This window comes from Ranitomeya imitator, chromosome 10 (genome assembly GCF_032444005.1).
Source record: "Ranitomeya imitator isolate aRanImi1 chromosome 10, aRanImi1.pri, whole genome shotgun sequence".
Classification (NCBI taxonomy): domain Eukaryota; kingdom Metazoa; phylum Chordata; class Amphibia; order Anura; family Dendrobatidae; genus Ranitomeya; species Ranitomeya imitator.
In genome coordinates this window covers 56,277,155-56,297,214 of record NC_091291.1, presented here as the reverse complement: position 1 = coordinate 56,297,214, position 20,060 = coordinate 56,277,155, and the positions used below count along the sequence as shown (strand labels likewise).

Here is a 20,060-nt window from a genome sequence, read left to right as displayed (position 1 = left end):
GTCACAAAGTATGGTTTAGTAATAAATAATTTGCTTTGTTTTTGCATACTTTGTTGTTGTAATAGCCCAATATTTCAAGCCTATTTCAGAGAAAAATGTGGCACCTCCGTGTGAAAAAGTGCCAGCTTCTTCCATTTGCCAGTGTGTGACAAAAAGGAATGCATTTTGGAATGAGTGTTATACACTGATGAGCAAAAAAGTCACATTGTTTTGAATTTTTGGCTTTCAGGCTCCATATCTCACCATCCACTAGTGCTTCAAATGTGAGATTACCATCATTTTATAGACAGTTATCTTGGCTATCCCAAACATAAATTTGCAACTGTTTAGCATACGATTAGTTATGCAGATTCTTGTCATGTCACTGCATTGTTACCGTTTTGCTCCGCTTGGTGAAAAAATCTTTTTCTTCCTGTACACTACAAATTACAAACTGTTCTATTTTCTAATAGTTCAATGTATTGTTATGTTGATTCCCAAATGAAAAGTCACTGATTCGAATCAAGGAGCTGCAATGAAGAATATTTCCCAAGAAAAGCGAAATGGCCTCATCTAGCTCATCGATAGTGTCTTCTTGACCAAGAAAATTTCCAAACTGCATCACGTGTATGCCACGACAGTTGGAAGAATACAAAATGAAGTCCATCCATTGAAAAGCCAAGAGGTGGATATCCAGGCAAAAAACTCATAGTCAACAAGTTGGCTCATCAAAAGTTTTATCAGTTCTGGCATGACAAACACAGCAGTGGAAGTTGCTCTTATACTTCATAACAGTGAGCTCATACAGACATTTATGCAAGCACTATACAATGCCCATTACATAAGTCTTGAATGGTATCTCAAAAAAAGGTGAAGAAGCCTCAACTTCAATATCATCATAAGAAGCGTTGGCTCGAGTTTGCAAAAAAGTATGAAAACATGGACAGTAGAAGATTGGAAACAGGTGAATTGGAGCAGTGAGACGAAAGTCAATAGACTCTGATGGGGACAAATGGGTCTGGAAGAAAGAAGAGAAAAAGGGGCTAACAGATTGAGAAATTGAAGAAACTGTCAAGTTCAGTGGTGGAAGCCTAATGATATGGTGCTGTTTCACAGCCAAAGATGTTGGATACTTGATCAGGATCAATGGAAGTCTCAATGATGATATGTGTGTATCCTACATTATTATTATTATCTATTTATATAGCACCATTAATTCCATGGTGCTGTACATGAGAAACGGGTTACATACAGAGTTATATATATCGTTTACATTAAACAAATTTACAATGACAGACATTCTACAGGATAATAGGGAAGAGACAGAAGGTCAGGGGTGCGGCAGTTCTCGTGGTGGTGAGGTGGCAGCTCTGGTGGTGGTGAGGCGGCAGCTCTAGTGGTAGTGAGGCGGCAGCTCTGGTGGTGGTGAGGCGGCAGCTCTGGTGGTGGTGAGGTGGCAACTCTTGTGGTGGTGACATGGTAGCTCTGGTGGTGGTGACGCTACATGACAAGTTACTTCATACAGTGAAGTAGTGAGGGTATAAAAAGGATGACATAATATTCCCGCAGGACAACAGCTCAAAGCTTATGTCAAGACTGGGAAATAAATTGTTCAATAAAAAAAATGGAGGTGCTGCATTGGCACTCACAGTCCCCAGACCTCAACCCAATTGCAGTACTGAAATTCATCGCAAATCAAACTTTCTGGAAAACTTTGCTGAACACGGTGAATTTGAATTTCAAATAATTTGCTCATCTCTAGAATTTCTGCAAGTGATTTTGAATATTTTGCATGTGCAAGTCTTCAGTTTTGCAAAATAAGCAACAATCATTGCCAGGTGTGGGACAAGTTCTGTAGGTGACCCAAACTCTAGCCCTCATTCTTTGGTTCCTGAAGTTCAGTACTATAACCAGTCAGTGGATTGTTTAGATAGGGTTGTCTGATCTAAAATACAAGTCTGCAGTCACTCTAAAGGTACCGTCACACTAGATGATATCGCTAGCGATCCGTGACGTTGCAGCGTCCTCGCTAGCGATATCGTCCAGTGTGACAGGCAGCAGCGATCAGGCCCCTGCTGTGCTGTCGCTGGTCGGGGAAGAAAGTCCAGAACTTTGTTTCGTCGCTGGACTCCCCGCAGACATCGCTGAATCGGCATGTGTGACACCGATCCAGCGATGTCTTCACTGGTAACCAGGGTAAACATCGGGTAACTAAGCGCAGGGCCGCGCTTAGTAACCCGATGTTTACCCTGGTTACCATCCTAAAAGTAAAAAAAAACAAACACTACATACTTACCTACCGCTGTCTGTCCCCGGCGCTGTGCTCTGCACTCCTCCTGTACTGGCTGTGAGCGTCGGTCAGCCGGAAAGCAGGGCGGTGACGTCACCGCTCTGCTTTCCGGCCGCTGTGCTCACAGCCAGTACAGGAGGAGTGCAGAGCACAGCGCTGGAGGACAGACAGCGGTAGGTAAGTATGTACTGTTTGTTTTTTTTTACTTTTAGGATGGTAACCAGGGTAAACATCGGGTTACTAAGCACGGCCCTGCGCTTAGTTACCCGATGTTTACCCTGGTTACCAGCATCGTTGGTCGCTGGAGAGCTGTCTGTGTGACAGCTCTCCAGCGACCAAACAGCGACGCTGCAGCGATCCGGATCGTTGTCGGTATCGCTGCAGCGTCGCTAAGTGTGACGGTACCTTAAGTTTTGAATCCTCCCATTGTGCACACTGCTCTCTGCGAGGATTTCCATGTGTCGGCAGGGAGTGGTTATTTGAATGCAAGTATGCGATTTCCATGTTCCTGGACACATTCAAACCAAACTGCATCTGTTCTCGATCAGTACACTGACATTAAGTGACGCTAGATAGAATCTAGCCAGCACGTGACCGCATGTATGCAAATCACACTCTGGTAGTCAAATCCCTTCCACTTCCGCTATCAGCATTGGAGAATCTTCATAGTGCACGATGTGCATGATGTGTGAAATCATAAGTTTTCCGTCACATAAATGTACTTGCAAATGTTAAAAACTGACTTTGTTTTAATTGCAAACATTTATTTCTGTAGATGAAGCTAATATCATCCAAGATCTCAGTATTGAAGAATTATATCCAGAGTCATTTGGATTTCTGACTTATCAAGGTTCGATGACCATTCCTCCTTGTTATGAGACTGCGACCTGGATCATAATCGATAGACCTTTAAATATCACTTCAATGCAGGTAGAATATTTCTAAAGTTTATTTGTACGTTTTGCCGCACAAAATTATATTATTATAATATGAGAGTTTGTCTGTCTAAAGTCCTACAAATTATAATAACTGAATTACTTAAAAGGAAATTCACTGTTTAGCAACATTTTATTTGTATGTACAACATTTTGGGGTAATCAATTTTTCAATACTTTTATAATGGTTGTAACTCAGATTTCTAATGTTTCATTGGAAAGCGTGTTGGGAGTGCAGAGTATAGAACATAAACTTATAGACTTGAATAATTGTTCACTTTAAAATATCAATTTGTGTGCTCATTAAGAAGCTCAACTGTTTCCATCACTTTCAACCCTATTTGCTGTATCCACAAGTTATGCAGTCACTTGAAGTCTTGAAAACACCTACCTTCACGTCTGTGTCAAGTATTCATAAGATCATGTGAACAAATGGGTCATCAGCCTCTCTGTTCACAGTTGCAAGTTATCACTTAAAGTGAAGGAAAAATAAATATCTTTATAACGTGTTAGCCAGTAGACAGACAAATATTAAAATTTGTATAAAAAAATAGAATATTTGGAGTCATAGAATCTGTCATAAGAGTATATGCAAAATATTTTTATTCGTCCATAAACAGAATAGTAATAACAAAGAAAAACAATAAAATCAATCAGTACACAAATATATTATGTAGATAAAATTCCATGCAAAGGACACAGGGCAAAATAAATAGTCAGGAGAGTATCACTGATCCCAGTTTATGACAGGTAGGATCAAGTTCATAGGGATAATAAGCCATATTATGTAATATAAAGAGCCATCAATTAAAAGGCAAACGGTATAATAAAAAGTTCAGGACTGATTCTTACCCATGTCTATCACCGTGATGTCTCCTGACTTTGGCGATTGCAAAAAAAAAAGTCCACTGTGCCATTTTATTTCTAAGTCCTCCTATGTGATCGCACATCAGAGGACAGATAAATAGGGTTCCCCGATCACCCCCCAATACTTTCCAGTGTCTCCCGATGATCCTTGGCCCTCCTGCTTTACTCCATGGGCACCATCATCTTTTTCTGGCAAGAAAATGGTGGGCATATGCACAGTGCTCCTGCCAAGATGTCCCTGCCGGCATCCAGCAACAATAGGAAGATTGGTTCATTTTGGTCACTGTGATAAACCCTAACACAGTGATCAAAATAAAAAAAAAATAAACCCCCTTTTATCACCCCCTTAGTTATGAAAAAATAATTACAAAGAAAATGTATTAATTTCCAGTTTCCAATTAGGGATAGAGTTGGGCTAAAGTGAGTTTGGGTTAGGGTTAGGGTTGGGGCTAAGTTAGGGTTAGAGTTGGGATTAGGATTAAGGTTGAGATTAAGGTTTAGGGTTGGGATTAGGGCTAGGTTTGGGATTAGGGTTAGGGTTGAGATTAGGGTTAGAGGTGGGATTAGAGTTAGGTTTGGGATTATGGTTAGGTTTGGGATTAGGGTTATGGTTAGGGTTGGGATTAGGGTTAGGGGTGTATTGGGATTGGGATTAGGGTTGGGATTAGGGTTATTTTTATGGTTAGGGTTATAGTTAGGGTTAGGATTAGGGTTAGGGGTGTGTTGAGGTTATGGTTGGGATTAGGGTTGGGTTTTTAGAGTTATAGTTATGGGTGTGTTGGGGTTAGGGTTGTTATTAGGGTTATTGTTAGGGTTGGGATTAGGGTTAGAGGTGTGTTGGGGTTAGGGTTTTGATTAGGGTTATGATTAGGGTTAGGGGTGTGTTGGGGTGAGGGTTGTGATTGGGGTTATAGTTAGTGTTGGGATTAGGTTTAGGGGTGTGTTGGGGTTAGGGTTGTGACTAGGGTTATGGTTAGGGTTGGGAATAGAGTTAGGAGTGTGTTGGGGTTAGGGTTGTAATTAGGATTATGGATAAGGTTGGGATTAGGGTTAGGGGTGTGTTGGGATTAGGGTTGGAGTTAGAATTAATGGGTTTCCACTGTTTGGGTACATCAGGGGATCTCCAAACGCGACATGGTGCCACCATTGATTCCAGCCAATTTTGCGTTCAAAAAGTCAAATGGTGCTCCCTTCCTTCTGAGCTCTGCTGTGCACCCAAACAATGGTTTACCTGCATATATAGGGAATCAGGGTACTCAGGACAAATTGGATGGCTTTTGAGGTCCAGTTTCTCCTGTTACCCTTTGGAAAATAAAAAACAATTGGGGGATAAAAAATCATTTTTGTGGAAAAAAATGATTTGTTTTATTTTTTCAGCTCTGCTTTATAAACTTCTGTGAGGCACTTGGGCATTCAAAGTGCTCAACACACATCTAGATATGCTCCTTGAGGGATCTAGTTTCCAAAATGGGGTCACTTGGGGGGAATTTTTACGGTTTAGGCACGTCAAGGGCTCTGCAAGTGCAACATGATGCTCGCAGACCATTCCATGAAAGTCTGCATTCCACAACTTCTTCCCTTCCGAGCTCTGCCATGCGCCCAAACAGTGGTCCCCACACATATGGGGTATCAGCGTACTAACGATAAGTTGCACAACAACTTTCATGGTCCAATTAACCCCTTAAGCCCCAAGGGTGGTTTGCACGTTAATGACCAGACCAATTTTTACAATTCTGACCACTGTCCCATGAGATTATAACTCTGGAATGCTTCAACGGATCCTGATGATTCTGATATTATTTTCTTCTAACATATTGCACTTCATGATAGTGGTAACATTTCTTTGATATTACCTGCATTTATTTGTGAAAAAAATGGAAATTTGGCGAACATTTTGAAAATTTCGCAATTTTACAACTTTAAATTTGTATGCCCTTAAATCACAGAGATATTTCACACAAAATACTTGATAAGTAACATTTCCCACATGTCTACTTTACATCAGCACAATTTTGGAACCAACATTTTTTTTGTTAGGGAGTTATAAGGGTTAAAACTTGACCAGCAATTTCTCATTTTTACAACACCATTTTTTTAGGGACCACATCACATTTGAAGTCACTTTGAGGGATCTATATGATAGAAAATACCAAAGTGTGACACCATTCTAAAAACTGCACATCTCAAGGTACTCAAAACCACATTCAAGGATTTTATTTACCCTTCAGTAGGGTTGAGCGAAACGGATCGGACAAATTCAAAAATCGCTGACTTTCGGCAAAGTCGGGTTTCATGAAACCCGACCCGATCCTAGTGTGGGATCGGCCATGAGGTCGGCAATCTGCGCGCAAAAGTCACGTTTCGTTTGACGCTTTCAGCGCCATTTTTCAGCCAATAAAGGAGGATGCAGAGTCTGGGCAGCGTGATGACATAGGACTCAGTCCCCACCATCTTAGAGAAGGGCATGACAGTGATTGGCTTGCTTCCTGCTGCGTCACAGGGGCTATAAAGGGGCATGCATGCCGGCCGCCATCTTACGTCTGCCGATCTTAGCATAGGGAGAGGTTGCTGCAGCTTCAGGGACAGTGGAGGCTATATTTTTGTGCATCAGCTCTGTAGCTTATTAGGCTGCCTTATAAGGCTCCCTGATAGCTGCATTGCTGTTTGTACGCCGCTGTGCAAACCAACTGCTTTTGTAAAAGCAAAAATCCTGTTGCTCCTTTCTGCACAGTTATTTTGTTTATTTGTCCACACTTTTGTGTGCAACAGTCCTTTTTATTGCTGCCATACTTTTCCTGAGATCATTGTAGGGAGATTGAAATGGTATTACAGTCCTTGTATTTTTTCATATATCTTCCAGACACTTTCTGCCACTTACATTGTGTTGTTTTATACACTGGGCCTGAGTTTTGGTTCAGTCTCCCCCCAAAAAAGTGAGATTCAAATTCTCACAAAGTGGATATACTGCAGTCCTGTTAGTTTGTCGTATGTCAGCCAGCCACTTTCTGCCACTTAGATTGCATTGTTATTTATACTAGGCCTGAGTTTTGGTTCAGTCTCACCCCAAAAAAGTGAGATTCAAATTCTCACAAAGTGGATATACTGCAGTCCTGTTAGTTTGTCGTAGGTCAGCCAGCCACTTTCTGCCACTTAGATTGCATTGTTATATACACTGGGCCTGAGCTTTGGTTCAGTCTCCCCAAAAAAAGGGAGATTCAAATTCTCAACAAGGTTATATACACCTTCTACCTTGTTTTACAGTACCATATAACAGTTGTTGGAAGAGCCCGTGGGCAGTGGTTGCCAGCTGATACTGATGGTGGTGGTGGTGGTGGTGCATCTGGTGGTAGCGGCAAAAGCACAATAGCACCCAAGGCTGGAGGTCAAATTATTTTGCCCCTCCTTCCCCTGCTGACACATAGCTTGCCTGAAAAATGTCTTGATTTTGGCCTCCTCTTACTGACTTCTCCAATTCCTCCATTTGCAGCTGCTGAATGTCCACCATGGGCCATTTTTATACCTCCCTAAATGGGCTGACTTCCCCCACAGGGCCGTGGTCACAACCTGGTGCAAGCACCCGTGCGAGTGTCGTTTGCCTGGACAGGAGGGTGGGCCGACTCTTGGGCGACGGCACTGGCACAGAGTCCCTCAAAGTATAATGAAGTGTCTCTGACGGTGGTGGTGCACAACCAACGTCAGACACACCGTCGTAATATGAGGGGCCCCATGCCAGTACCGCCACCCACGAGAGAGTGTTCCCCCCAGCTTGAACAGTGCTCTACCACTTGCAATACTTACCTCTCCCTGCTCCACCACTGTGTAGTCTGTGTAGTCTGTGCTGTTAAATCCTTCAATGGCACTGCCAATACAAATTTGTTGAAATGATAGATGATAGTTAAAATATACAGGGGCCGTGGCCTCCATTTAGACCAGTTAATACTTTGCGCCTACTACCACTGTCTGCTGCTCAGCAGGGGAGCCCACCCATGTACCTAGCTATGCCACCTGTTTAGTCCTGTTACCAATTTTGAACTGCATTTAGCCTACTTTATTATTTGGGCCTACTAACTGTGTCTGCCACTCATTACAGTTGTCCTCCACTGAATAAAGCAATGCCGCCCGTTTATTCCTGTTACCAATTTTGAACTGCATTTAGCCTACTTTATTATTTGGTCATACTAACTGTGTCTGCCACTCATTACCGTTGTCCTCCACTGAACAAAGCAATGCCGCCCGTTTATTCCTGTTAACAATTTTGAACTGCATTTAGCCTACTTTAGTATTTGGGCCTACTAACTGTGTCTGCCACTCATTACAGTTGTCCTCCACTGAACAAAGCAATGCTGCCCGTTTAGTCCTGTTACCAATTTTGAACTGCATTTAGCCTACTTTATTATTTGGGCCTACTAACTGTGTCTGCCACTCATTACAGTTGTCCTCCACTGAACAAAGTAATGCCGCCCATTTAGTCCTGTTACCAATTTTGAACTGCATTTAGCCTACTTTATTATTTGGGCCTACTAACTGTGTCTGCCACTCATTACAGTTGTCCTCCACTGAACAAAGCAATGCCGCCCGTTTATTCCTGTTAACAATTTTGAACTGCATTTAGCCTACTTTAGTATTTGGGCCTACTAACTGTGTCTGCCACTCATTACAGTTGTCCTCCACTGAACAAAGCAATGCTGCCCGTTTAGTCCTGTTACCAATTTTGAACTGCATTTAGCCTACTTTATTATTTGGGCCTACTAACTGTGTCTGCCACTCATTACAGTTGTCCTCCACTGAACAAAGTAATGCCGCCCATTTAGTCCTGTTACCAATTTTGAACTGCATTTAGCCTACTTTATTATTTGGGCCTACTAACTGTGTCTGCCACTCATTACAGTTGTCCTCCACTGAACAAAGCAATGCCGCCCGTTTATTCCTGTTAACAATTTTGAACTGCATTTAGCCTACTTTAGTATTTGGGCCTACTAACTGTGTCTGCCACTCATTACAGTTGTCCTCCACTGAACAAAGAAATGTCGCCTGTTTAGTCCTGTTACCAATTTTGAACTGCATTAGCCTACTTTATTATTTGGCTCTACTAAATGTGTCTGCCACTCATTACATTTGTCCTCCACTGAACAAAGCAATGCTGCATGTTTAGTCTTGTTAACAATTTTGAACTGCATTTAGCCTACTTTAGTATTTTGGCCTACTAACTGTGTCTGCCACTCATTACAGTTGTCCTCCACTGAACAAAGCAATGCCGCCTGTTTAGTCCTGTTACCAATTTTGAACTGCATTTAGCCTACTTTATTATTTGGGCCTAATTTTTGTGTCTGCCACTCATTACAGTTGTCCTCCACTGAACAAAGTAATGCCACCTGTTTAGTCCTGTTACCAATTTTGAACTGCATTTAGCCTACTTTATTATTTGGGCCTATATCTGTGTTTCCTCCTCATCCTGCCCATTGCCCAGCCACGGCTAGATGAGTCTGCTGATACATTGACCCAGACCACTACATTCCCCTTGCACTATACACAGCCAGAATCTCACCCTGCTGAAAGGCATGTTCCCCTTCCCGCATACTATACCACCTTACATGGGGGCAAAGAGGAAGGTGCAGATCAAAGTGCAGGTTCCTTCATCAGGGGGGGCATACTTGTTGGTGATGTCACTGGTACAGGGCCCCTCATAGTACGCAAAAGTGTCTCTGCCAGTGGGAGGCACCACCCGCCGTCAAACACACCGCCGTGCTATGAGGGGCCCTGTGCCAGTGCCAATGAATGGGCCCCCCCTGCTTGCTCTGGATCACAGCACTTGCAAAGTTGAAATACTTACCTCTCCCTGCTCCACTGCCGTGACGTATTCCGCATTTCCTGGGCCCACAAAAATCTTGAGCCAGCCCTACCCCCCCCCCCCACAACTTTAGACAAATGACCCCCAGTTTTCAATGCCTAACTATTATTATAAAGTAAATTAAGAATGACAAGCTTCAGTAATAAGAATTGTTGTTTTTGGCATTAAAATGGGCACTCTAGGTGTTTTCCTGTCCTCCTCTCACTGCCGACTTTGATTCCCCATTGACTCGCATTGGGCTTCGTGTTTCAGTCGGCCACTAACTTTTCGCAATAATCGGCCAATTTCACCTGACCCAACTTTTGACAAAGTCAGATTTAGCGAAACCCAACTCAATCCGAAAAAAGCAAAAGTCGCTCAACTCTAACCTTCAGGTGTTTCACAGGAATTTTTAGGAATGTTTAAAAAAAACGAACATTTAACTTTTTTTCACAAAAAATTAACTTCAGCTCCAATTTGTTTTATTTTACCAAGGTTAACAGGAGAAAATGGACCTCAAAAGTTGTTGTGCAATTAGTCCTGAGTACGCCGATACCCCATATGTGGGGGTAAACCACTGTTTGGACGCATGGCAGAGCTCGGAAGGGTAGGAGTGCTGTTTGACTTTTCAATGCAAAATTGACTGGAATTGAGATGGGACGCCATGTTGCATTTGGAGAGCCCCTGATGTGCCTAAACATTGAAACCCCTCACAATTGACACCATTTTGGAAAGTAGACACCTTAAGGAACTTATCTACAGTTAGGTCCATATATATTTGGACAGAGACAACATTTTTCTAATTTTGGTTATAGACATTACCACAATGAATTTTAAACAAAACAATTCAGATGCAGTTGACGTTTGGACTTTCAACTTTCATTTGAGGATATCCACATTAAAATTGGGTGAAGGGTTTAGGAGTTTCAGCTCCTTAACATGTGCCACCCTGTTTTTACAGGGACCAAAAGTAATTGGACAGATTCAATAATTTTAAATAAAATGTTAATTTTTAGTACTTGGTTGAAAACCCTTTGTTGACAATGACTGACTGAAGTCTTGAACGCATGGACATCACCAGACACTGTTTTTCCTCCTTTTTGATGCTCTGCCAGGCCTTCACTGCGGTGGTTTTCAGTTGCTGTTTGTTTGTGGGCCTTTCTGTCTGAAGTTTAGTCTTTAGCAAGTGAAATGCATGCTCAGTTGGGTTGAGATCAGGTGACTGACTTGGCCATTCAAGAATATTCCACTTCTTTGCTTTAATAAACTCCTGGGTTGCTTTGGCTTTATGTTTTGGGTCATTGTCCATCTGTAGTATGAAACGACGACCAATCAGTTTTTCTGAATTTGGCTGAATCTGAGCACACAGTATGTCTCTGAATACTTCAGAATTCATTCGGCTGCTTATGTCTTGTGTCACATCATCAATAAACACTAGTGACCCAGTGCCACTGGCAGCCGTGCATGCCCAAGCCATCACACTGCCTCCGCCGTGTTTTACAGATGATGTGGTATGCTTTGGATCATGAGCTGTACCACGCCTTCGCCATACTTTTCTCTTTCCATCATTCTGGTAGAGGTTGATGTTGGTTTCATCTGTCCAAAGAATGTTCTTCCAGAACTGTGCTGGCTTTTTTAGATGTTTTTTAGCAAAGTCCAGTCTAGCCTTTTTATTCTTGTTGCTTATGAGTGGCTTGCTCCGTGCAGTGAACCCTCTGTATTTACTTTCATGCAGTCCTCCCTTTATGATAGATTTGGATATTGATGCGCCTACCTCCTGGAGAGTGTTGTTCACTTGGTTGGCTGTTGTGAAGGGGTTTCTCTTCACCATGGAGATTATTCTGTGATCATCCACCACTGTTGTTTTCCGTGGGCGCCCAGGTCTTTTTGCATTGATGAGTTCACCAATGCTTTCTTTCTTTCTCAGGATGTACCAACCTGTAGATTTTGCCACTCCTAATATTGTGGCAATATCTCGGATGGGTTTTTTCTGTTTTCGCAGCTTAAGGATGGCTTGTTTCACCTGCATAAAGAGCTCCTTTGACCGCATGTTCACTTCACAGCAAAACCTTCCAAATGCAAGCAACACACCTCAAATCAACTCCAAGCCTTTTATCTGCTTAATTGAGAATGACATAACAAAAGGATTGCCCACACCTATCCATGAAATAGCCTTGGAGTCAATTGTCCAATTACTTTTGGTCCTTTTAAAAACAGGGTGGCACATGTTAAGGATATGAAACTCCTAAACCCTTCATCCAATTTTAATGTGGATACCCTCAAATGAAAGCTAAAAGTCTGTACTTCAACTGCATCTGAATTGTTTTGTTTAAAATTCATTGTAGTAATGTCTATAACCAAAATTAGAAAAATGTTGTCTCTGTCCAAATATATATGGACCTAACTGTATATGTGTGATAAGCACTTTGACCCACCAAGTGCTTCACAGAAGTTCATAATGCAGAGCCGTAAAAATAAAAATCATATTTTTTCACAAAAATGATATTTTTACCCCCAATTTTTTATTTTCACAAGGGTAAGAGAAGAAGTTGGACCCCAAAAGTTGTTGTGCAATTTGTCTTGAGTGCGCTCATACCAGATATGTGGGGGTAAACCACTGTTTGGGCGCATGGCAGAGCTTGGAAGGGAAGGAGCGCCGATTGACTTTTCAATGCAAAATTGACTGGAATTGAGATGGGACGCCATGTTGCATTTGGAGAGCCCCTGATGTGCCTAAACATTGAAACCCCTCACAATTGACACCATTTTGGAAAGTAGACCCCTTAAGGAACTTATCTATATGTGTGATGAGCACTTTGACCCACCAAGTGCTTCACAGAAGTTCATAATGCAGAGCCGTAAAAATAAAAATCATATTTTTTCACAAAAATGATATTTTGCCCCCAATTTTTTATTTTCACAAGGGTAAGAGAAGAAGTTGGACCCCAAAAGTTGTTGTGCAATTTGTCTTGAGTGCGCTCATACCAGATATGTGGGGGTAAACCACTGTTTCGGCGCATGGCAGAGCTTGGAAGGGAAGGAGCGCCGATTGACTTTTCAATGCAAAATTGACTGGAATTGAGATGGGACACCATGTCGCGTTTGGAGAGCCCCTGATGAGCCTAAACATTAAAACCCCTTAAGTGCAACCATTTTGAAAATTAGACCCTGTTAGGGCTTGCGGAATGCACCGAGTAAATATAGATGTTTTATTGTTATAGATGCGTTCGCAGCCCGGGGTCCACTGTGCAGGAGAACTTGCTGCTAGCAAATGGCGGCACAATATGGAGGTATGAACTAGCTCTGTTATTTCACAGAGTAGCCGTGAAAGCAAAGCACTGCGCCCTGTTAGACTTCACAGAGGCACAGGCTAACTAGCCAACTGAAAGCAGTCAGTGGTCATGCATGCACACAAAACTCTTCGCCGGAGGTGCCAGCATTCTAGGGGCTCATTTCAGTCAGGTCCCTGAATACACACAAACACAATCTCCTCGCCGGAGGTGCCAGCATTCTAGGGGCTTATTTCAGCCGGGTCCCTGAACACAATCTTACATGACCACACTGGCGCAAAGCACATAACTTGGTCGTGCGGCCATGCGAGCTTTAAATAGTTGCAGCTAGGGTTGAGCGAAACGGGTCGCACATTTTCAAAAGTCGCCGACTTTTGGCGAAGTCGAGTTTCATGAAACCCGATCCGACCCCTGTGCGTGGTCGGCCATGCGGTACGCGACTTTCGCGCCAAAGTCGCGTTTCAATGACGCGAAAAGCGCCATTTCTCAGCCAATGAAGGTAAACGCAGAGTGTGGGCAGCGTGATGACATAGGTCCTGGTCCCCACCATCTTAGAGAAGGGCATTGCAGTGATTGGCTTGCTGTCTGCGGCGTCACAGGGGCTATAAAGGGGAGTTCCCGCCGACCGCCATGTTACTGCTGCTGATCTGAGCTTAGGGAGAGGTTGCTGCCGCTTCGTCAGAAGCAGGGATAGCGTTAGGCAGGGTCCATTAACCACAAAACCGCTTGTGCTGTAGCGATTTCCACTGCCCAACACCACCTTCGGTGTGCAGGGACAGTGGAAGCTCCTTTTTTTTTTTTTTTCCTCAGCGCTGTAGCTCATTGGGCTGCCCTAGAAGGCTCCCTGATAGCTGCATTGCTGTGTGTACGCCGCTGTGCAAACCAACTGCTTTTTTCAAAGCACAAATCCTCTTGTTCCTTCCTTTCTGCACAGCTATCTTGTTTGTTTGTCCACACTTTTTATTTAATTTGTGCATCAGTCCACTCCTTATTGCTGCCTGCCATACCTGGCTGAGATTACTGCAGGGAGATAGTAATTGAAGGACAGTTCCTTTTTTTTTTTTTTTTGTGGGAGATTAAGATTGACATTTCTGCTAGAGTGCCATCTCTGTCTGTGTCATCTCTCACTCAGTGGGCCATAGAAAGCCTATTTATTTTTTTGCTTGATTTGGGTTCCAAAATCTACCAGAAAAAATCACAACATCAATCAGTGGGAGAAAAATATTGGCCTCAGGGCTTGTGTGCCACTCCTTACTCCTGTGTGTGCCATCTCTCACTCAGTGGGCCATAGAAAGCCTATTAATTTTTTTGCTTGATTTGGGTTCTAAATTCTACCTGAAAAAATCAATAAATCAATCAGTGGGAGATTAATATTGGCCTTTGGGCTTGTGTGCCAGTCCTAAGCGTGCCATCTCTCTCTCTCTCAGATAGTGGGCCATAGAAAGCCTATTTATTATTATTTTTTTTATTGGGTTTATAAATTTTCCCTGGAAAAAAAAAAAAAGTGGGAGATTAATATTGGCCTCTGGGCTTGTGTGCCAGTCCTGAGCGTGCCATCTCTCTCACAAATAGTGGGCCATAGAAAGCCTATTTATTTTTTGGGTTGATTTGGGTTCCTAATTCTACCTGAAAAAATCAATCAATCAATCAGTGGGAGAAAAATATTGGCCTCAGGGCTTGTGTGCCACTCCTTACTCCTGTGTGTGCCATCTCTCACTCAGTGGGCCATAGAAAGCCTATTAATTTTTTTGCTCGATTTCGGTTCTAAATTCTACCTGAAAAAATCATTAAATCAATCAGTGGGAGATTAATATTGGGCTTTGGGCTTGTGTGCCAGTCCTAAGTGTGCCATCTCTCTCTCTCAGATAGTGGGCCATAGAAAGCCTATTTATTATTATTTTTTTTATTGGGTTTATAAATTTTCCCTGGAAAAAAAAAAATGGGAGATTAATATTGGCATCTGGGCTTGTGTGCCACTCCTGACTCCTGTGTGCGTCATCTGTCACTCAGTGGGCCCTAGAAAGCCTATTTTTTGTTTTATTTGTTTTCTAAATTCTCCCTGAAACAATCATTTTATTTTCTTTGGTTTCTAAATTATTCCTGAAAAAAATCATTTTTTTTGTATTTTTTTTTCTCTCAAGTCTCCCTGAAAAAAAAAAAAAAATCTGTGGGAGATTCATATTGCCCCTTCTGCTTGTGTGCCAGTCTTGACTCCTGGGTGTGCCATCTCTCTCTCTCTCCCCAATTGTGGGCCATAGAAAGCCTATTAATTTTTTTGCTTGATTTGGGTTCCAAAATCTACCAAAAAAAATCACTAAATCAATCAGTGGGAGATTAATATTGGCCTCTGGGCTTGTGTGCCACTCCTGACTCCTGTGTGCGTCATCTGTCACTCAGTGGGCCCTAGAAAGCCTATTTTTTGTTTTATTTGTTTTCTAAATTCTCCCTGAAACAATCATTTTATTTTCTTTGGTTTCTAAATTATTCCTGAAAAAAATCATTTTTTTTTGTATTTTTTTTTCTCTCAAGTCTCCCTGAAAAAAAAAAAAAAAAAAAATCTGTGGGAGATTCATATTGCCCCTTCTGCTTGTGTGCCAGTCTTGACTCCTGGGTGTGCCATCTCTCTCTCTCTCCCCAATTGTGGGCCATAGAAAGCCTATTAATTTTTTTGCTTGATTTGGGTTCCAAAATCTACCAAAAAAAATCACTAAATCAATCAATGGGAGATTAATATTGGCCTCTGGGCTTGTGTGCCACTCCTGACTCCTGTGTGCGTCATCTGTCACTCAGTGGGCCCTAGAAAGCCTATTTTTTGTTTTATTTGTTTTCTAAATTCTCCCTGAAACAATCATTTTATTTTCTTTGGTTTCTAAATTATTCCTGAAAAAAATCATTTTTTTTGTATTTTTTTTTTCTCTCAAGTCTCCCAGAAAAAAAAAAAAAAAAATCTGTGGGAGATTCATATTGCCCCTTCTGCTTGTGTGCCAGTCTTGACTCCTGGGTGTGCCATCTCTCTCTCTCTCCCCAATTGTGGGCCATAGAAAGCCTATTAATTTTTTTGCTTGATTTGGGTTCCAAAATCTACCAAAAAAAATCACTAAATCAATCAGTGGGAGATTAATATTGGCCTCTGGGCTTGTGTGCCACTCCTGACTCCTGTGTGCGTCATCTGTCACTCAGTGGGCCCTAGAAAGCCTATTTTTTGTTTTATTTGTTTTCTAAATTCTCCCTGAAACAATCATTCTATTTTCTTTGGTTTCTAAATTATTCCTGAAAAAAATCATTTTTTTTGTATTTTTTTTTTCTCTCAAGTCTCCCTGAAAAAAAAAAAAAAAAAAAAATCTGTGGGAGATTCATATTGCCCCTTCTGCTTGTGTGCCAGTCTTGACTCCTGGGTGTGCCATCTCTCTCTCTCTCTCCCCAATTGTGGGCCATAGAAAGCCTATTATTTTTTGTGCTTGATTTGGGTTCCAAAATCTACCAAAAAAAATAACTAAATCAATCGGTGGGAGATTAATATTGGCCTCTGGGCTTGTGTGCCACTCCTGACTCCTGTGTGCGTCCTCTCTCACTCAGTGGGCCCTACAAAGCCTTTTTTTTTTTTTTTTTTCCTAAATTCTCCCTGAAACAATCATTTCATTTTATTTGTTTTATAAATTCTTCTGTAAAAAATAATTTTTTTTTAATTTTTTTTTTTTCTGAAGTCTCCCTTTTAAAAAAAACAAACACAAATCAGTGGGAGATAAATATTTACATTTGCGCTTCAGTGACAGTCCTGCGTGTGTGCCATCTCATTTGTTGCCAACAACAACAGAGTGTGTAACATTGTGGCTGATTTTCGTTGTGGTCTCACCCACCTGTAAAGGGGTAGCTAAATCATACTGAAGTTATAGCTCACCGTGTAAGTTGTGTGACAGCAACAAATACCGTTCGTTTGGTAACGTTTTTAAAACAATGAGGAAGTCTGGTGGAAGAGGTCGTGGCCGGGGGCGTTCATTGTCAGCTGGTAATGAGGGTAGTGGTAGTGGTGGAGCATCAGCTGGTCGTGGGAAAAAAAATATTGCACCTAAGTCTGGAGCTGTGGAGCCAGGTTCGTCGTCTGGCTACACAAGGCCTCGAACGCTCCCTTTTCTGGGAGTAGGAAAACCGCTTTTAAAGCCGGAGCAGCAAGAGCAAGTTTTGGCTTATCTTGCTGACTCAGCCTCTAGCTCTTTTGCCTCCTCTCGTGAAACTGGTAAATGTCAAAGCAGCGCGTCGTTAGTGGATGTTCACGGTCAGGGACAAGTCGCTTCCTTGTCCTCTTCAGCAAAAACAACAACAGAGAAGAATGCAGCAGGCGACACAACGGGTTACTCCATGGAGCTCTTTACACATACCGTCCCTGGCTTAGAAAGTGAAGCAGTTAACAGTCCATGCCCATTACAAGTTGAATCTGACATGGAGTGCACTGATGCACAGCCACAGCCAGACTACTATCCTGGTCCTTTGACTCAGACCACAACATTGCCATCGCAGGGTGCTGATCAAGAATCAGACCCTGATGAGACTATGTTGCCCCATCACGAACGCTATACCACCGACCGACACGGTGACACAGACGAAGTTGCACACGAGCTACAAGAAGAGGTAATAGATGACCCAGTTCTTGACCCCGATTGGCAGCCATTGGGGGAACAGGGTGCAGGCGGCAGCAGTTCTGAAGCGGAGGAGGAGGGGCCGCAGCAGGCATCAACATCGCAACAGGTTCCATCTGCCGGGCCCGTATCTTGCCCAAAACGCGTGGCAAAGCTAAAACCTGTTGGAGGACAGCGTGGCCATCCGGTTAAAGCTCAGTCTGCAATGCCTGAAAAGGTATCCGATGCTAGAAAGAGTGCAGTCTGGCATTTTTTTAAACAACATCCAATTGATCAGCGCAAAGTCATCTGTCAAAAATGTTCAACTACCTTAAGCAGAGGACAGAATCTGAAAAGTCTCAATACAAGTTGCATGCATAGACATTTAACCACCATGCATTTGCAAGCCTGGACTAACTACCAAACGTCCCTTAAGGTTGTAGCACCCTCGGCCAATGAAGCTAGTCAGCAACGCAACATCCCTTCCGGCAGTGTAGGGCCACCATTTTCCGCACCACCTGCAGTATCTGTGCAGGTTTCTTTGCCAGGCCAAAGCCGTCAGGGTCAGGGAATCACCAGTTTCGTAGTAGGAAACACTGCATCTAGGGCACCGGTGGCAACAATACCATCTCCCACCGTCTCTCAGTCTGCCATGTCCACCAGCACCCCCGCTAGTTCCACGATCTCCAGCTCTCCAGTCCAGCTCACCCTACATGAGACTATGGTTAGAAAAAGGAAGTACTTAGCCTCGCATCCGCGTACACAGGGTTTGAACGCACACATAGCTAGACTAATCTCGTTAGAGATGATGCCCTACCGGTTAGTTGAAAGCGAAGCTTTCAAAGCCCTGATGGACTACGCTGTACCACGCTACGAGCTACCCAGTCGACACTTTTTTTCCAGAAAAGCCATCCCAGCCCTCCACCAGCATGTTAAAGAACGCATCGTCCATGCACTCAGGCAATCTGTGAGCACAAAGGTGCACCTGACAACAGATGCATGGACCAGTAGGCATGGCCAGGGACGTTACGTGTCCATCACGGCACACTGGGTAAATGTGGTGGATGCAGGGTCCACAGGGGACAGCAAGTTTGGGACAGTTCTGCCTAGCCCACGGTCTAGGAAACAATTGGCTGTAGCCGTTCGCACCCCCTCCTCCTCCTCTTCGTCCTCCTGCAGAAGCGAGAGCTCGTCCACAGACCGCAGTCGCACAACCACTCCATCCGCAGCTGCCACTGTTGCACACCAGGTCTCCCATTATGGGGCAGCTACTGGCAAATGTCAGCAGGCTGTATTGGCTATGAAGTGTTTGGGCGACAACAGACACACCGCGGAAGTTCTGTCCGAGTTCTTGCAGAAAGAAACGCAGTCGTGGCTGGGCACTGTAGATCTTGAGGCAGGCAAGGTAGTGAGTGATAACGGAAGGAATTTCATGGCTGCCATCTCCCTTTCCCAACTGAAACACATTCCTTGCCTGGCTCACACCTTAAACCTGGTGGTGCAGTGCTTCCTGAAAAGTTATCCGGGGTTATCCGACCTGCTCCTCAAAGTGCGTGGACTTTGCTCACATATCCGCCGTTCGCCCGTACACTCCAGCCGTATGCAGACCTATCAGCGTTCTTTGAACCTTCCCCAGCATCGCCTAATCATAGACGTTGCAACAAGGTGGAACTCAACACTGCACATGCTTCAGAGACTGTGTGAACAGAGGCGTGCTGTTATGTTTTTGTGGGAGGATACACATACACGGGCAGGCAGTAGGATGGCAGACATGGAGTTGTCAGGTGTGCAGTGGTCGAAGATTCAAGACATGTGTCAAGTCCTTCAGTGTTTTGAGGAATGCACACGGCTGGTTAGTGCAGACAACGCCATAATAAGCATGAGCATCCCCCTAATGCGTCTGCTGATGCAAAAATTGACGCACATAAAGGATCAGGCGTCTGCAGCTGAGGAAGAGGAAAGCCTTGATGACAGTCAGCCATTGTCTGGCCAGGGCAGTGTACAGGACGAGGTAGCGGGCGAAGAGGAGGAGGATGATGGGGATGATTATATTTTTAATGAGGAAGCTTTTCCGGGGCCACTGGAAATTGGTGGCGCGGCAAGGCCGGGTTCTGGTTTTTTGAGGGACACAAGTGACGTGGATTTGCCTGAAACTGCCCCTCAACCAAGCACAACCGCAGATTTGAGAACTGGAACTTTGGCCCACATGGCGGATTATGCCTTACGTATCCTCAAAAGGGACACACGCATAACTAAAAT

General features: G+C 43.4%; 1 protein-coding gene across 1 annotated transcript in view; it reads left to right on the top strand.

Moving 5' to 3' along the window:
- Window positions 1-20,060, top strand: part of LOC138650953 (carbonic anhydrase-related protein 10-like) — a 1,155,128-nt gene that overhangs the window by 893,095 nt on the left and 241,973 nt on the right. Inside the window, exon 7 of the mRNA XM_069740840.1 lies at window positions 3,045-3,199. Coding sequence (XP_069596941.1) covers window positions 3,045-3,199 — 155 coding nt within the window. The remainder of the gene's footprint in view (window positions 1-3,044; window positions 3,200-20,060) is intronic.